At 47.5% G+C, this 14,850-nt stretch overlaps 1 protein-coding gene across 2 annotated transcripts in view; it reads right to left on the reverse strand.

The window, feature by feature from the left end:
- GRID1 (glutamate ionotropic receptor delta type subunit 1) overlaps positions 2,354 to 14,850 on the reverse strand; it is a 687,194-nt gene continuing 674,697 nt past the window's right edge. Inside the window, exons 15-17 of one of the 2 annotated variants that reach the window (XM_021073750.1) lie at positions 11,915 to 12,155; positions 11,563 to 11,653; positions 2,354 to 2,997 (exon numbers count right to left, since the gene is read on the reverse strand). In XM_021073750.1, coding sequence (XP_020929409.1) covers positions 11,564 to 11,653; positions 11,915 to 12,155 — 331 coding nt within the window. In that variant the 3' untranslated portion in view covers positions 2,354 to 2,997; position 11,563. The remainder of the gene's footprint in view (positions 2,998 to 11,562; positions 11,654 to 11,914; positions 12,156 to 14,850) is intronic. The other variant, XM_013983389.2, reaches the window with a different exon arrangement.

Consider the following 14,850-nt stretch of genomic DNA (forward strand, 5'->3'; position numbering starts at 1 on the left):
CGGAATAGTCTAAACAGAGTTATAAATCCAAAGAGCAAAGCATGAAAAAAAAAAAAAAGAAAGAAAGAAAGAAAAGGTACATTCTGAGCTGACACAGAAATCTGAGTTGGGAAGAATTTTTTTAGAGAATTTTCTTGAATATCAATCATTTCCCTTCATGTCAAGGATAGGAAATTTAAAAAAAAATAAATAAACATGGTGAGGAATAACACCATGGGGTGTTAAGGTTTTTTTTTTTTTTTATAAGCCAAATACCTTTCCTTCAAAGATGCACTTGCTCTCTTATTCTCTCTCTCTCTCTCTCACACACACATACACACATACACATACACACACCTCTCCTCTCCCTGATACCCATTCTAAGCAAAACCATCCAAGAAGATACCCATAGTATACAGGTCATACAGAAGACAGGTCATTTCATGGAAATAAAAGAACAAAAACCAAACCAAAACCCAAACAACATAGACTTGGGTGTGAGATAAGGCAGTGAGACCAGAATTTGATTAAAAAAATAGAGAAATATATGTGAAAGAATTGACCATCCAGGGCAGGACATCCCCCCTCCCAATCAAAATGCTGATGGAAGAAAATGAAGCCTGTTCTCCCACAGGATAACCATCGCCTACCTAAGCTTCCCCATGTGCATGCACTCAGCTCCGGGCTCTACATGCTCTGATGGAGAAATGTCAATGGATCGCCTTGGTAGCACTAACATCAGGCCATTCTCAGCATCCAGAGATAAATAACATAATTATAAACACTCTCCTCCCCAGGGTGCTTTTAGCTGACTGTGATGCAGCCGTTCCTTACTGCTCAATCATGTCACGCGGGACTTTGGGAAAGAAATCAACCCTGGGCTAGTTATCACCCTCATAAATACATCTCCAGAATAAGTCCACAAGGCTTGAGGAGAGGCAATCAATAGGACTTTGTATTTCTCCATGACCACAGACCCATGCTCTCAGCCCCCTCATTACTGCTGGGTTGGGGCAAGCCTCACCCCTCTTGGTGCCAGATGTGAGTTGTGTTCTCCATGTTGGAAGGCTAGGAAAGCAGAATCACCTTTGTCTTCCAATGAAGAGCTGAAGTGATACAGCTCTGATTACTCCAATGACTCTGCTCCTGGTGTTTCCCACCCCTTCCTCTGCTTCTACAGTTTAATTGCCCCCAAAAAGCACAATGGAGGGAGGGAGGTGGGATTGTCAGATAATCTTAGCCTTAAGAAACAGAGTTTCCTAAGAAGATAAACCTAAGAAGCAGGTTCACCAGCTCAGGGATAGGCCTTGGAATCTCTGAGACTATGTGATTCTCTCATCCAGCCCCTGCTATGGGCTGGATCACAGCTTGAGGGCTTCTGGTCTAGAGAAAGTAGCATAGGAGGGCATGACGATTGATGCTGGGTTTCAGCCCTATTGGGAAGACTGCCTGCATGGTATAGGGCCCAGAGACATCCTTTTACTTCTGGGGTGACTTCCCTGAGGGCTGGGAATTACCTGTCTCCACATCACACAAAGTTTACACTGTTCTAAGAGCCAAGGCTTCCTCCTACCTGAAGGAACACAGTCCCTTTGATCTATTCTGGGCACTCCCAACAGGTTCCTTTGACCTGGAACCATGGGTCCCACACCCAAGGGGATATTCTCCGTCTACTCGGCTTCTCAGCCCCCCACTTCACCTGGTCCTCATGTCACACCTCACACCTCCCTCATCCTGCAGACAAGGACAAGCCTGCCTCTGTCCAGCCTCCCCAAGGCAATGATCTGGCCTGCTCTCCTTACAGATTAGATCGCAGGTTGATTGTTCTAATTAGGAAAATAAAGTTAAAAAACAAGGCCATCAGGATAACCCTAGTGCATGTCAGCCTCAAAGCCCTCAGAGATCGTTGCCTCAGCCTGGGCACTTCTCTTGGGCCCACAGCACACAGGGACATGGAGTAGGATGACCAACAGGACTGCCCCAGTCCTAGGAGCCTCCTCAGTCCCAGGCTGGTAGGCACAGTTGATCACCCTACAGTACAAGGACCCAGGGGTCAGGCCAACACTGTCCCGAGGCTCACTCTTTATCGACGCAAGAGGTCTAAGAAGAACAAAGGGCCAGGAGAGAGGAACATGGCAGGAAACTCTGGGACAGGGCAGCAAGCAGCATTTGGGACTCCTCCAAAAGGGACCGGCTGCTTTACCTTCCCCTCTCCACCAGCAGGGGGCGGCCTTATCTGATCGCCCCTCCTGCCCTCGCCCTCAGAAAGGCCCAGGAACAGGGGGCTTCTTTGGCACTTCAGAATGATCACAAGTAATTTGCGTTTTTATTCATATAGAACAAAATTTACAAAGTCATTCATACAGGTTTTGTGTTTTTTTTTTTTTTTTTACTGACTTCGAAAATTGGGAATATTCAAAATACACTTTTACCCCACTCCATTCTGTCGTTATTTACAGGTATATACAAGAAAAATGAAAGAGTCTCTGTGTGTGTGTGTATGTATGTGTGGTTTGTGTTGTTTTCTGGTATTAAAAAGCTCTGCTGGTCGGGTGGGTGGACGGGCGGGCAGGAGGGCGGGCGGCGCGGTCAGATGGAGGTGCCATGGGAGGTGTCCAAGGCCTCCGGAAGGACGCCTCCAGGCACGGGCTGGAAGGACATGGGGATGGGGGTCTTCACAGGGCTCTGGCGGAACAGCCCCCCGTTGGGCGACCTGTGTTTGCACTGCATGGAGGGCATGGTGGCCGAGCTGCTCAGTGGCAGAGGCAGGTTGCTGCTGGGCCCTGACGAGAGTGTCCGGCTCGTGCCATGGCTGCTTTGCTCCGGCAGAAAGGTGCTGACCGAGAGCTGCGTGTTCTGGTACTCCCGCGTGGGCTCCAAGGCCTGGCTGGGAGCCAGGCCCCCCATCTCCAGGGCTGAGAGCTCAATGGACGCCGGGGAGATCTGCTTGTGAGCAATGTCTTCATCCATGAGACTGTTCATGCGCCGATGGACCTGCTCCAGATTCACTTCTTTGTCCTGCAGGCAAAGCACGGGAGGGTCAGGCCAAGCCCTCACTCCAAGCAAGGCTACAAACTCTGGGAGGCTGGAGACCCCAGGCCTGATCAGCCTGCTGGACAGTGGGGTGAGCATGCCCCCACTTTTCCCACCACAGCTCAACTAAATACCCAGCCCTCCATTACCTGCCGTACCAGTAGCCTAGGCCCCTGGCCCTGGTAGAAAAGACCCAGCAAGCAGGACTTGACAGTATGTGGGCCCCTACCCACCACAATTTGCTTAGAATCACCATGTGGGCCCCTACCTGCTACAGTTTGCTTAGAATCACCGTCACACCCAGAGGCAACCCTTGGGAGAAGATGCTTTGAACAACTGGCAGAAACAGCAGAAGAAAGAGGTTCCATGGGAATAAAAGGGAATGGTCCTTGAACACCTAATGTGTCCCATGAATTTTCCATTTAGTGCTCATATTGCTCAGAAGACCTGGTGTGGTCATCCCCACCCTACAAAAATGAGGCTTGGGTTCAGGAAGGTCCATGGCCTCCCTGAATCATAACCCTAGCGAGTGGCAGAGGCAGCGCCGGAGCCTGGAACATGTAAGATCTCCAGAGATGCCAGGGAAGGGGCATGTCTCTGTCTGGAAGGCTCATGGGGCTGGGGTCCTGGAGGAAGATGGGGGTGGGGTGTGATGGTGAGGAAAAGGACTTGCCAGAAGTCAGCTGACTTTCCTGGTATCATGAGAGTTGAGGCTGCTGAGATGGGTGACCCTCGCACTCAACTCTCTCTGTATGGTGAATGGCATTAAGGGAATTGCTTTGTTTGTTCATTATTTATTTGCAGAACAAATATCATTCCTTGATATTTTGCCTACAATGTCAGAAGAAATCAAAGAGGTTAAACTGCTGGAAAGCTTTTTAAAGACAAAGACTATGTAATCTACTTCTTCCTTTTCTCCCCAGTGACCTGGGGAACAAAACCAGATGTCCACAGAAGAGCCAGCCAGCCCCTCAGTGAGGTGTTAGAAGTTGCAGTCCTATTTCCAGGCCGTAGTAAGTACTGCTGATGTGCCAGGCAAGGTTATTCCCTATGTTTCCCTGGTGTCAAACTCCAAGAGAAATACCATGTCAAAGCTCCGCTCCAGACCGAATGTCACAGGCTGTCTAACATCGGCATCCAAGGAGCAGAGAGGAAGCTGTCCCCTGCCCACCTTGTAGGGTTGTCAGAAATACCACAAAATGTAAAAGCTCTGAATGTGATTTCAAAAGAAAAAAGAAGGAGCCACACAATCCAAGAGCCGTTCTAGTGGCTGATGAGAGAGGATATTCCCCAGGAAGAGGTGACCTTAAATAATTGGCATGGGCTCCCCTCTCCTATGAGGGCACATGCATTTAGCCCCCAGGAAGTCTCAACCTAGCCTTCCTCAGGCAAGGAAGCGCCTCTGCAATCCATTCCTTGCTCCCAATGACCCCTGGCGTGGAGAAGGCAGGGCCACTGCTCTCTCCACAACTTTGTTAAGTTCATGACTGGCACACAGGGCTTGGCTTCTGGTGGGACACCTGCTGTCTTTCCCAAACAAGAAAACTGACAATACTCATACAACAATGAGAAACTCATTCGTGCCTGGAGGAAGCTGGAGATAAGAAAGCCAACTGATTTGAGGGTGGACAACGCTATGGGGCTTGGTATCACAGATAGAAACCGCATCAGAAATTGTTGATATGGCCATATGGGCAGAGCCAAAATTCCAGTGATCTGAAGTCCCACACAGCAGAGCTGAGCTCACTGATGCTGGAAGACCAGCTCCAAGTTAGGGACATCTCTGGGTGGCAAGTGTAGTGGGTGAAATTTGGGGAAGTGCTGGAGAGGATCAGGCTTTTATTTAGTCAGACCAAATATGGTGCATGCCATGTCTTTCACCGACTCCTTCAACAATTTGTAAATACGTAACAAACCAAATCCAAGATCTCTTCTTTATTAAGCATAGTTGATTGAGCTCTGTGAACCTTGCCCTTTTATCTATGTTTTATTTACGTACTTTATTTCTATTCCTGAAAAATACGCTATTTTTAATAGTTTTTAAACTATTATACTAGGCATTGGTTCTTTTAGTGCCATCAAGCATCGATCTTCCCTATGGTTTATTTGCTTTGGGGGAATCACTTTTCCCCAATGGATAACAGTTTGACAGTGCTCTGCCTACCTGTATCCAAAAGGCAGGACCATAACCCAAGTAAGGACAATAGAATTGGATCTGAATCCTGAACAAAGAGATAAAGAGACAGAGGATGGCTGACATTCCATCTGTTACAGTGGTAGTACTTGAGAAAACCTTATTCTGTGACTATCCTCCTGGATCTTGCTCCCCAGCCCTCTGGACAAGCCTTGACTTCTGCCCATCAACCAGCATGCTTCTCCAGCCCTCTCATGGCTGCTGTGAGCTTCTGATAAACTTCTGACACAGTGTTCTCATGTACATTAGCCAAAGTCAGTGCCAATGGCTATGTTGGTAAATATTTGTATCTAGAGGCTATTTTCATTTCAAAATGTATGAAGGGCACAAACAGGTACCAGAAAGCCTGGAAGCTGGAAAAACTGGAGGAGAATTTCAGACACTTTTGTAGTTTAATAATATCAACTTCCCTTCTCTTTGCAGTCAGCAAAGCTTGGGAAGAATGGACAAGCTGAGTGCCCCTGCTGGCAGAGCTATTAACAGATGAAGGAAAACTGATGACCAAGTAAATGGTCCTGGGATCATTGGAAGAACTAGTTAGATGCATAATCTGCCTTTTCCTCCTTTGTATTTTCTTTTCAGGGCTTTAAGAATCCTTTTGAGACTGGAACTAAGTAGTTTAATAAGAGTAGACTAATTTGAAGTGGGAGGTGTGTCTTGGTCCCACCTGTGTTCATTTGGATTCTGGCAGTTAGAGGAGAGGGCTTTTTCTCAGAGTCAGTGGAATACTTGGCCAGGACAAGCGTTCAGGAGATGCTCCCATTCTCTTGTGTCTACAGTGAATACAGGAGAAGGGAGAACTTCTGCCAAGGAAGTCTAGAGGGAGACAGGGGATTGAGAGTGGGGGCAAAGTGAAAGAAGCCCTCTTACCGAAGGCCGGGAAAACAGACTTAAGGAGAGCTTTGGGGGAAGACCAACCAACCAAAATCTTCTGGAAGAACATGTGAGCAAAAGAGGTCATGGGAAGAAATCTTTCACCAGTGAAATACAAGAGAGAGGAAGTTTGGGGGTGTTATAAAAGTATTATAGAAGTGCTAGGGCACCGACACCAATCTAGCATAGTAATCACATAATGAGGAGTTGACCAGGTCGTATCAAAGCATCTAGTAAAAAGACCAGCCCAGAGTGTGGGTGTGGAGACAATATAATTACCCTAGAGTCAGTATTTTTGGAGGAAAGACCTTAAATATAATATTTTAAATCTGTATCTTTTTCTTGCCTCCAACTAAGGACAAATGAAGCAGTTCTAAGAAAGGCTGCAAAGCTGTGCAGCAGAGCTCAACTTCCAGCTGAGGTTACTCATTAGCCCGTAACCTCTCCACCTCAGGACACAGAAAATGTCCACGCCAATTGAACACACGTTCCAAAGAGACCTTCCCACTCCAAATGGCAGTCAAGAAATCCATCCTCTCCACACCAGCGGGACCTCATTCTATTCACATTCTATTACCACTGGTAGATTCAACACAAAATCAAATGCTGGAAGAAGAAGATTGCCATCATGAGCTTTCTACATGAGTTGTGTAACTGGACAAGAAAATTAGTAGAGCTAAAGCAAATCCCTCTTTATCACCTCTGGAAACCATATGCAGCCCATTTCTGAGTCTCCCAGTGTATCCTAAAAGGTACCTAAAGTGGAGAGAACCAGAGAAAACTACCATGTTTGGAAATGCTGGAAACACTGTCTTCCTGGATGAGATTTAGCACGCGTGAAGACATTTCTGGTGGCCCCCTGACCAAGGAAATAGGAGTCAGAAATAATCTGCCTGCTTAAGGAAAGAGGCAGGAGTGATTTGAATAATTATCTATATTTTAGACAAAATAGGGCATTCTATTATGTTATGCAAATTCAAATAATGGGCTTTTTTATGTGCACTACATCAGTTTACATCCTCATTATCTCAAGGTTTCAGTGTTCAACCAGGTAATGACAGCTGTGGAAAGAGACTTGGAAGCTTGCTGCTGCATTCATTAATTTACTGTAGGTAACTGACCTAGTCAGACCTTCCTGAATATGGCATAAAATTCACTGACTACATTTATCCATGAATCCGGCTGAATTCCAGCTCTGTGTTTCTCACTCACATTAAACATGACAACATAAGCACCAACAGAGGTTACTGGAGACCCTCTCCCGGGCATTGGCTTGCAGAGATAAAGTTCTGTAATTAAGCTGCTGTTCACCAACGTGGAAATAATACACTGTACTGGAAAACGGTAATTAACTAAACTCTCATTTATGTAACAGCTGGTTACACCTGGGACTCTTTAGAACTGACTTTGTTAGTAGTTGAACGGCTCCCTATTTTAAGTCGGGCAGGAACAAAATGGGATGAGGGACTTCCCAGTTGACTAGAATGGTTGTAGGAGGTGATCTCCTGTTACTGCAGTCTAACCAGGTGGTAAATGAGACCCAACTGGCTGGGACAAACACCTTCAACATGATCTATTGCTCGAACACAAAGGGTTAGTCTGGGGGGTGGCAGTCTCAGGGTAAAGAGCAGAGAAGCTGAACAAAGTGGGGAAGTAGTCTCAGGGGATGATGGGCAGTTTTTTAGAACATTGTGAGAAAGAGTTCTGATGGGGTTAATTGCAGATTTTGTAGGGGAGGGCAATGAGAAGAGGGGGCCAGCAGACACCTCCCATCGTATGTGGCGGTAGCAGGTACGGTGTGAAGAGACTTGCTCAAGGTTATATAATTCTATGATAAGTGGGATATTAGGATGAGAACCCACATCTACGTGGTTCCAAAACCTGAGATCTTTTCCACCCAACTTCCCCTTGGCATGATGGTGTAGACCAACGGTTTTCATCCTTAGCAGGATATGAGAAACACATGTGGAGCTTCTAGAAATGACAGTTGTTCAGATCTGCCTAACAAGACCCTTTAGGGAATGGAACCCAAGCATCTATATTTCTATAAAGCTCCAGGATCAATTCTTTCTTTCTTTCTTTCCTTCTTTCTTTCTTTCTCTTTTTTTTTGGTTTTAGGGCTGCACACATAGCATATGGATGTTCCCAGGTTAGGGATCGAATTGGAACTACAGCTGCTGGCCTACACCACAGCCACAGCAATGCCAGATCTGAGCCGCATCTGTGACCTACACCACAGCTCACGGCAATGCTGCATTCTTAACCTACAGAGGGAGATGAGGGATCAAACCCACGTCCTCATGGATACTAGTCAGGTTTGTTATCACTGAGCCACAACTGGAACTCCTAAAAAGCTCCAAGATTAATCACCTCTGATGTGCAGCCAGAACTCAAAGCCATTGATTCAGCTGCAATGATTCCACAACAACTTAACATTAATAACGCTTTCTTTAAAGGATCCCAGACTGGTTCATTCATTCGATAAACACTTTTGAGTTCCCACTACCAGATGAGCTAATATTCTTCATGAAGCATCCATCTTGGTCCCTGGCACAGCGAAGATGCTCAATACTTTATATTCATCACTCCTTAATGAGAGGTCGCTCTTCCAGAGATTGGGCAAAGAGATGGGAAGGCAAAGTGGAGAAGCACCAACAGACTCAAGGCAGAGACAGGCAGGTGAACCACATGCAGCAATTTGGAATCCTATCCAATATGGGTGTTTACATGGATGGGGGGTGGGGGCAAGGCTGCTACAGAGATGAACGGGGTGGGGGTGGCATCTCAGCTGATTTTAAGATACACACTGGTGTAGGGTAGGTGTTCAAAGCCTTCTTACTGGAAGGCCCTGGGCTATGGACTGAAACACTCACTCACTGTCCTTTCTCTCAAGCCAAGAGATAGTGGTGTAGCCATTGCGCCAAGCTCAGATTTCAGCAGAAGTTCTGAACCTGGGGTTTAGAGGATGTGAATGCCTAGCTAGGGTCAGGATCCTGGCTCAGAGAAAACCCCAGTTACATCCTTCATTTTCAAACCCTCTGAAAAGGCTAGGTAGGAACTTCTGCTCCTGTGCACACCCCATAAAGGCCCAGTGGAGGACACATCACTCCTATCTTGGTTCTTCCCCTGATACCTGTGAATCTCATTTCTCCAAGAAGAAGGATGCCCTCCTCAAATGGTTTTGAGAGAATCAGCAGAGTTAAGGAGATGCCCTAAGATATGACTCCTCTTCCCTGCATCTCTTACTGCCCATCACAAGGTCCTTGGGAGGGTAGAACCCCTTGGCACCACTCACCAAACAGCTTACCATGGATCAGGTGCTGCTCAAGGTACTTTACACACTGTCCCTTGTTGAACCTTGGAGTGACACTGTGAGGTCAGTGTGAATGAAGAGGGCAAAGAAGCAGGAAAGAAAGTCTCTCTGTGGAGTCAAAGAAGCATCAGAGGGGTGGAGGTGGGAAAGGTGTTCATTCCAGAGGAGTGTCCTGAGCAACACATCTTCTAGGGAATGCAGGAGTGCAGTGTGGGGGTTTGCAGACAGAAGCTGGCCCGCTGGCCAGGACAGAGGGGCCTGGCTATTTCTGCAAACCTGCTGCTTGGCCACTCAAGCCTCAGTCAGCCCCTGTCTGCAATGAAGCAGGGATGGCAGGGAGAGCAGGAAAGGCGGGAAGCAACAAGAATTCCAAGCTCCCAGCCCAGTGACAAACTATTCATCCCCTCACTCCTCATGTCATCTCCCATTTGTGCAGTCCTCATCGTTGTTTCATGAATATTTTATGCTTAGAGCAATGGCTCTACTTCCCCCATAAATCTCAAGGGTGGCTCTTTACTGCATCTGTAGAGCTGGGTGCACTCACCTGCCTTCGTTAACTACATCATCGTCTGATTCCTTAGAAAAAATATGAGCTCAAATCCACATGAATATTAAGAGGTTGAACGCATATTACTACTCTTCCCCAAGTAGGTGTCTAAACTCTGAAGACATTGCAGCATAAGCTGTTAAATATGACCAGGATTCCACCCGAAGGCAGGTTTCTAGCTCTTAAGAAATATGGCCAATGCCCCCAAATGAGGCATTCTTAGCTCAACCAGACACTCTCACCTAATTGCAAATGCTGCCTCATAAAACACAGGAAACCGGTAACACAAAGTAGTTCTGGATTAAATACTATCATTATTCATGAAAGCTTTTAAATACAGGCTTCTAAAATCCTGTTGTTACCACCCCTTTGCTGGTTCCTATTCCCTGTATGTTAACATATAACCTCCCTGGCCAGGCAACTTAGTCCCCTGCTATGCCCTGCAGTCTCCTCCCCTCCCATCTCCTTGCTGATGCCCCAGAGCTCCGGGAGAGGTGATGACTTTGTTAACTCTGTGCAATGTCCCAGAATGGTGCCTCCATGACAGTGCCATGTTCGCCCAGCTGGAAAACCTGCCCCCCTTCCCTGACTGCAAGGACATTAGCACAGAAATCAGGGTGCTATAATCCTCACTGAAAATTTTCTAGTAGCAAAAGAAGCTAGAGACGGGACCATTAACTATTCTTTTCAGTAGGTTTTCCTTACATCTCTTCCTTGCTTCTCTCTTGTGACCCAGGGGTGACAGGAGAGCCTTGAGTCAGTGGGAGACTCCAGCCCTGCATTTCCTTACATGGAGGTACACAGACGGTGAGAGGAAGAGGGATGTCCTCAGAACATTTCGGACACACTGAGTCAAACAGCAAGCCCCTTGCAGCAAAAACTGTGATGACAGAGAGCTCACTGCCTGGTATGAATGGAGAGTCTGTCCTCACCCCCAGCTGTGCCAGGGGCTCCTTACAGACTGACGTGTGGAGCTGTGGTCAGGCAGCCTTTCCATGTAGAGATGGTGGCCATGGTGATGCTGCCTCTTTGAGTTTGGTGCTGGCTACCTGACTGCTTCTTGGTCGCAATTTATACCTGTTTGTATCACATAACCTATGAGTGAAGCTGTGATTCAGGAAGTTGCTGAGGTATATGTAGTACATCATGACAGCCCTACCCTGGGGTGGCTGGGCTTGTGCTACAGTGTCTGTTGTAGGTTTCCGTCAGTGAAGTGTTATTGCCAAATGATGCTCCTTGTCATCCTCCCTTAGAGGAACTGCCTCCAGGATAACTTTGTGAAGATTTTATCCATCTGTCTGTCTGTCTGTCTGTCTATCTATCTATATATCTATCTATCTATCAGTTGAGCTTGAAGACGAGCAAAACCCAGAGAGAAGGAAGTGTGGAAGGCAGAATCAGCTTATGCTTGGCACACATGGTGAAGGAAGCTTGCCTAGAACCTGGAGTCAGAGCTACAGCATTCCCTGTGCTAGGTGTGCCTGAAGGGATGTGTGCAAAGAGAGGAAGAGAGGGAGAAGGGATGATGGGAGGGGCAGGGGCCCGTCCCCCCTCACATGCTGGGAGAGCAGGGCCCTTGATGAGCCAAAGAGAACCAGGAAGGAATGCAGTTTCCCCTCTTACCCTACAGCTGGTCTCTCCAGGTCAGGGTGGAGGCGCATGGGCGGGGCAGGGTGGGGAAGGGCTCTCTGGCGCTGCTCATGCTGTACCCGCTCTATAGATAAATACACGACTTTAGTGGCCATGGCTGGTGCCTTGGCACTTTGTTCAAACATGAAAACAACCCACTGCATTTGTTCTCTTGCTTGCAAAGCAAAATTAAACAATAACACCATCCCCCACTCCAAAACACTGCCGTCTCCAGACAAGTGGCTGAGGCAAATACTAACTGGACGAAAACCGCCCACCGAGTGGCCCAGTGGGACTCTCCTGCCTCTAGGCTGCAGAAAGGAGAAGCAGGGCCCAGGGCACAGACCTCTTTGGGAGTCTCCTGGTGGCACCGGTTGCTGTTCCACCACAACTCCAGGGCAGCCACCAGGCAGGCGAGGAGGAGGCCGATGGCCAAGATGCAGAAGACCCCGGCGAAGCTGTGCAGCTTGAGGGCCTTGCCATCCGCCTGGGCACTGGCGTGGCTGGTGAGGTCGCAGCGGCCTGTGTGTGGCCACCACTTCTGCTTGAGCACATCCAGATCCCCAGTGTCCTGCAGTTCCAGGATCCTGCAAGATACAATCCACGTGAGCCACGGCCCTGACCTTATCAACACAGCCACAGGGGGGCCCTGACCCCTTCCCCACTGTGCCAGCCCCTCGGTAGGCAATGCTGAACCATCAAAGTAGTTTTCTGCCTCAGCCTCTCCCCTCCCAATCCATTCTCCACTCTGCAGGCACAGCATCCTCCTCAAAGCACTCATGGGTTTTTTTTTTTTTTTTCAGTTTTTATCATTTTTTAAAAGTTTTATTGAAGTATAGTTAACTTACAAGGCTGTGATAATTTCTGCTGTACAACAAAGTGAGCCAGCAGTCTCTGTGCTGCATAACACAGAGAAATCTACCCAGAATTCTATGATAATCCATGTGGGAAAAGAATCTGAGGGAGAATCAATATGTGTATATGCACTCATGGGATTTTGTCACTCTTGTCCTCAAAGCCTTGATGCCTTCTCCCACCCCTCCCACCACTAATGGGCCAAGTCCAATAGCAAAGCACAAAAGGACCCTTCACATGGGATCCTGGGGAGAGCTTGAAGGATAAAATCAGGAAGTACAGAAATGGATGAGGTGAACACACAGATGTGGCCTGGCAGCAAGGCTTTCTTTCAAATGTCAATAACTATATCCCAAGTCTCTCTCACTAAGATTCACCAAATCACTCATTTGAGGAGCACCTGCATTGTGCCAAAAGTGATGTTCAACACTGCAGAGAGTTTGGTCTAGAGACACATACCTGGGTTTTGAAACAATGAGAGCCATCAATATGGAGACAGAAGCTGTGATGGACATGACAGAGTGAAAGCAGAGGTGCTAAGAAAGAGTGCCCGGGGAGGGTGACTGAGCCTGGAGGTGGGGGGAGACCTCATCAAGGAGGTGACAGGCAGGCACCAAGCAGCTCACACTGGTCTAGCACTCTATGTGCCAGGAAGGCTCCTAAGTGCCTGGCAAATCCTGTTTAATTCTCATGTCAGCACTTTGAAAAGTCTACTTCCATGTGCTCATGTTTATAGAAAAGGAAACTGAGGCAGAGAGGCGAAATGTCTTGCCAAAGTCCCTTTGTGGTTGGCGGGGATGGCATCCAATGAGGAGGACAAAGAGCCTCCCGAGACTAGAACCACGTTTGAAAGTTTTGTCTGCAGTAAGTGCTCGGGAGGTATGAGAAGCTAAAATGTGGCCAATGAGGCTGGAGATGGTGGATGAGGAGGAGGAGGATGTGTAATGAAAATAATGAAGCAGGTAGAACTAAGAATGTGGGCTCTGAGACGTGTAAGAGGCAGCCTGGATTTTTTTTTTTTTATAACAGGCAGCTTGCAAAGCTGGGGTGACTCCACCAGTCCCATATTCCCCAGGTAGGTGTCTGGGTGGCTATTTGCCTTTGTTGTAGTATTTTATGGACTCTTTATGTAATCCCAGAGTTGGAGAGGGAACTAGAAGTAACTGACAGCCCTTAGGCTCCTCAAACCCAAGCTTTTCTATCGGTGGAGAAGGACTCTTTTAGCCTGGTCCACTGACAATGATGAGATATTCAGCTGACAATACCCACAATGGCCTTTCTGAGCCCTCTGGCCTTTTAGAGCCCTCTGGGGTGTGCACAGTTCAAGAGCAGTGGTTCAGTAGGGTCAGGAGATGCTCACAGCCACCTGGCCATCTGAGCAGTCTCTGCCCTGGACCTGCATTGCAGGCCAGCTGTGACCACAGGCTGAAGCTGAGCTCCAAGACAATGCATGGGCTGTGACTGGTGGAGAGGGAGGGTGACAGCCTGGAAAGAGTGCCCTGCCCTGTCAGCATCATGAACCCAGCATAGCATGGCCTCTTACTGGCTAAGAACAGCCTGGCTCTGTGCCAGGAACAGCTGCCTCAGAGTTTTGAAGGCATCAAACCCAGCTTGGTGTCCCCAACAAGGTATTTGTCCCTGCTAAGCTTGGCTTCCTCATCATTGCAAGATAGACCAATGATCCCCACTAGGTGAGCAGAGCCTATGGAACAGAGGCTATACGTCACTCTTCATGGCTTCCCCTAGGCAAGCACCATGGCCAGCGCAACTTGAGTTATCAATGGGTGTTTGTTGCATTGGTAATGTATGAATGGATTAACTGAATCATGAATACTAAGATTGACTAACATGGCTGTAGTGAAATAATGAGATAATTCAACTAAATGGCCAGGGCATGAGTCAGCACAAAAGATTTAGAATGCAGCTTGGTCACTGAGATAAAAGCATGATTTACATAGGCATTTGTGTGGCTTGGGGTTGCACTTGGTATGCCATAGGTCTCTTCTGTGGCACATACCATGATTAACTGGGCAGGTGCACTGTCCCACATCTTCTAAGTGGCTCTATGTATGTTAGGAAAACTGCATGTCTGCACAACCACTGGCTCATGCTGAGTGACTGTTATTTAAGTCTCTACTGGCAGGTCCAAGTAGGCTGGGCCTTCTGGCAGTTATAGGAACCCCAAGGCTGGATGTGTAATGCCTCAGGGCCTTAAAGAAAGCACTCGTAGTTGAGCTACTGGCTCACTATGGAGAAGCAGCAGAGTTTTGTATTCATCAGCACATATCCTGCTCTGATGGACATTAGTCCAAGCCCAGATTCTGCCATTCACATTAGCCATGTTAGTAAACCTTTCAACTTTCTTGTATCACCATAATCTAAGATCATAACAAAAGTGAGATAGGCTGGGACCTGAAACCACCTATT

The sequence above is a fragment of the Sus scrofa genome, chromosome 14 (genome assembly GCF_000003025.6).
Source record: "Sus scrofa isolate TJ Tabasco breed Duroc chromosome 14, Sscrofa11.1, whole genome shotgun sequence".
NCBI classification, from domain to species: Eukaryota; Metazoa; Chordata; class Mammalia; order Artiodactyla; family Suidae; genus Sus; species Sus scrofa.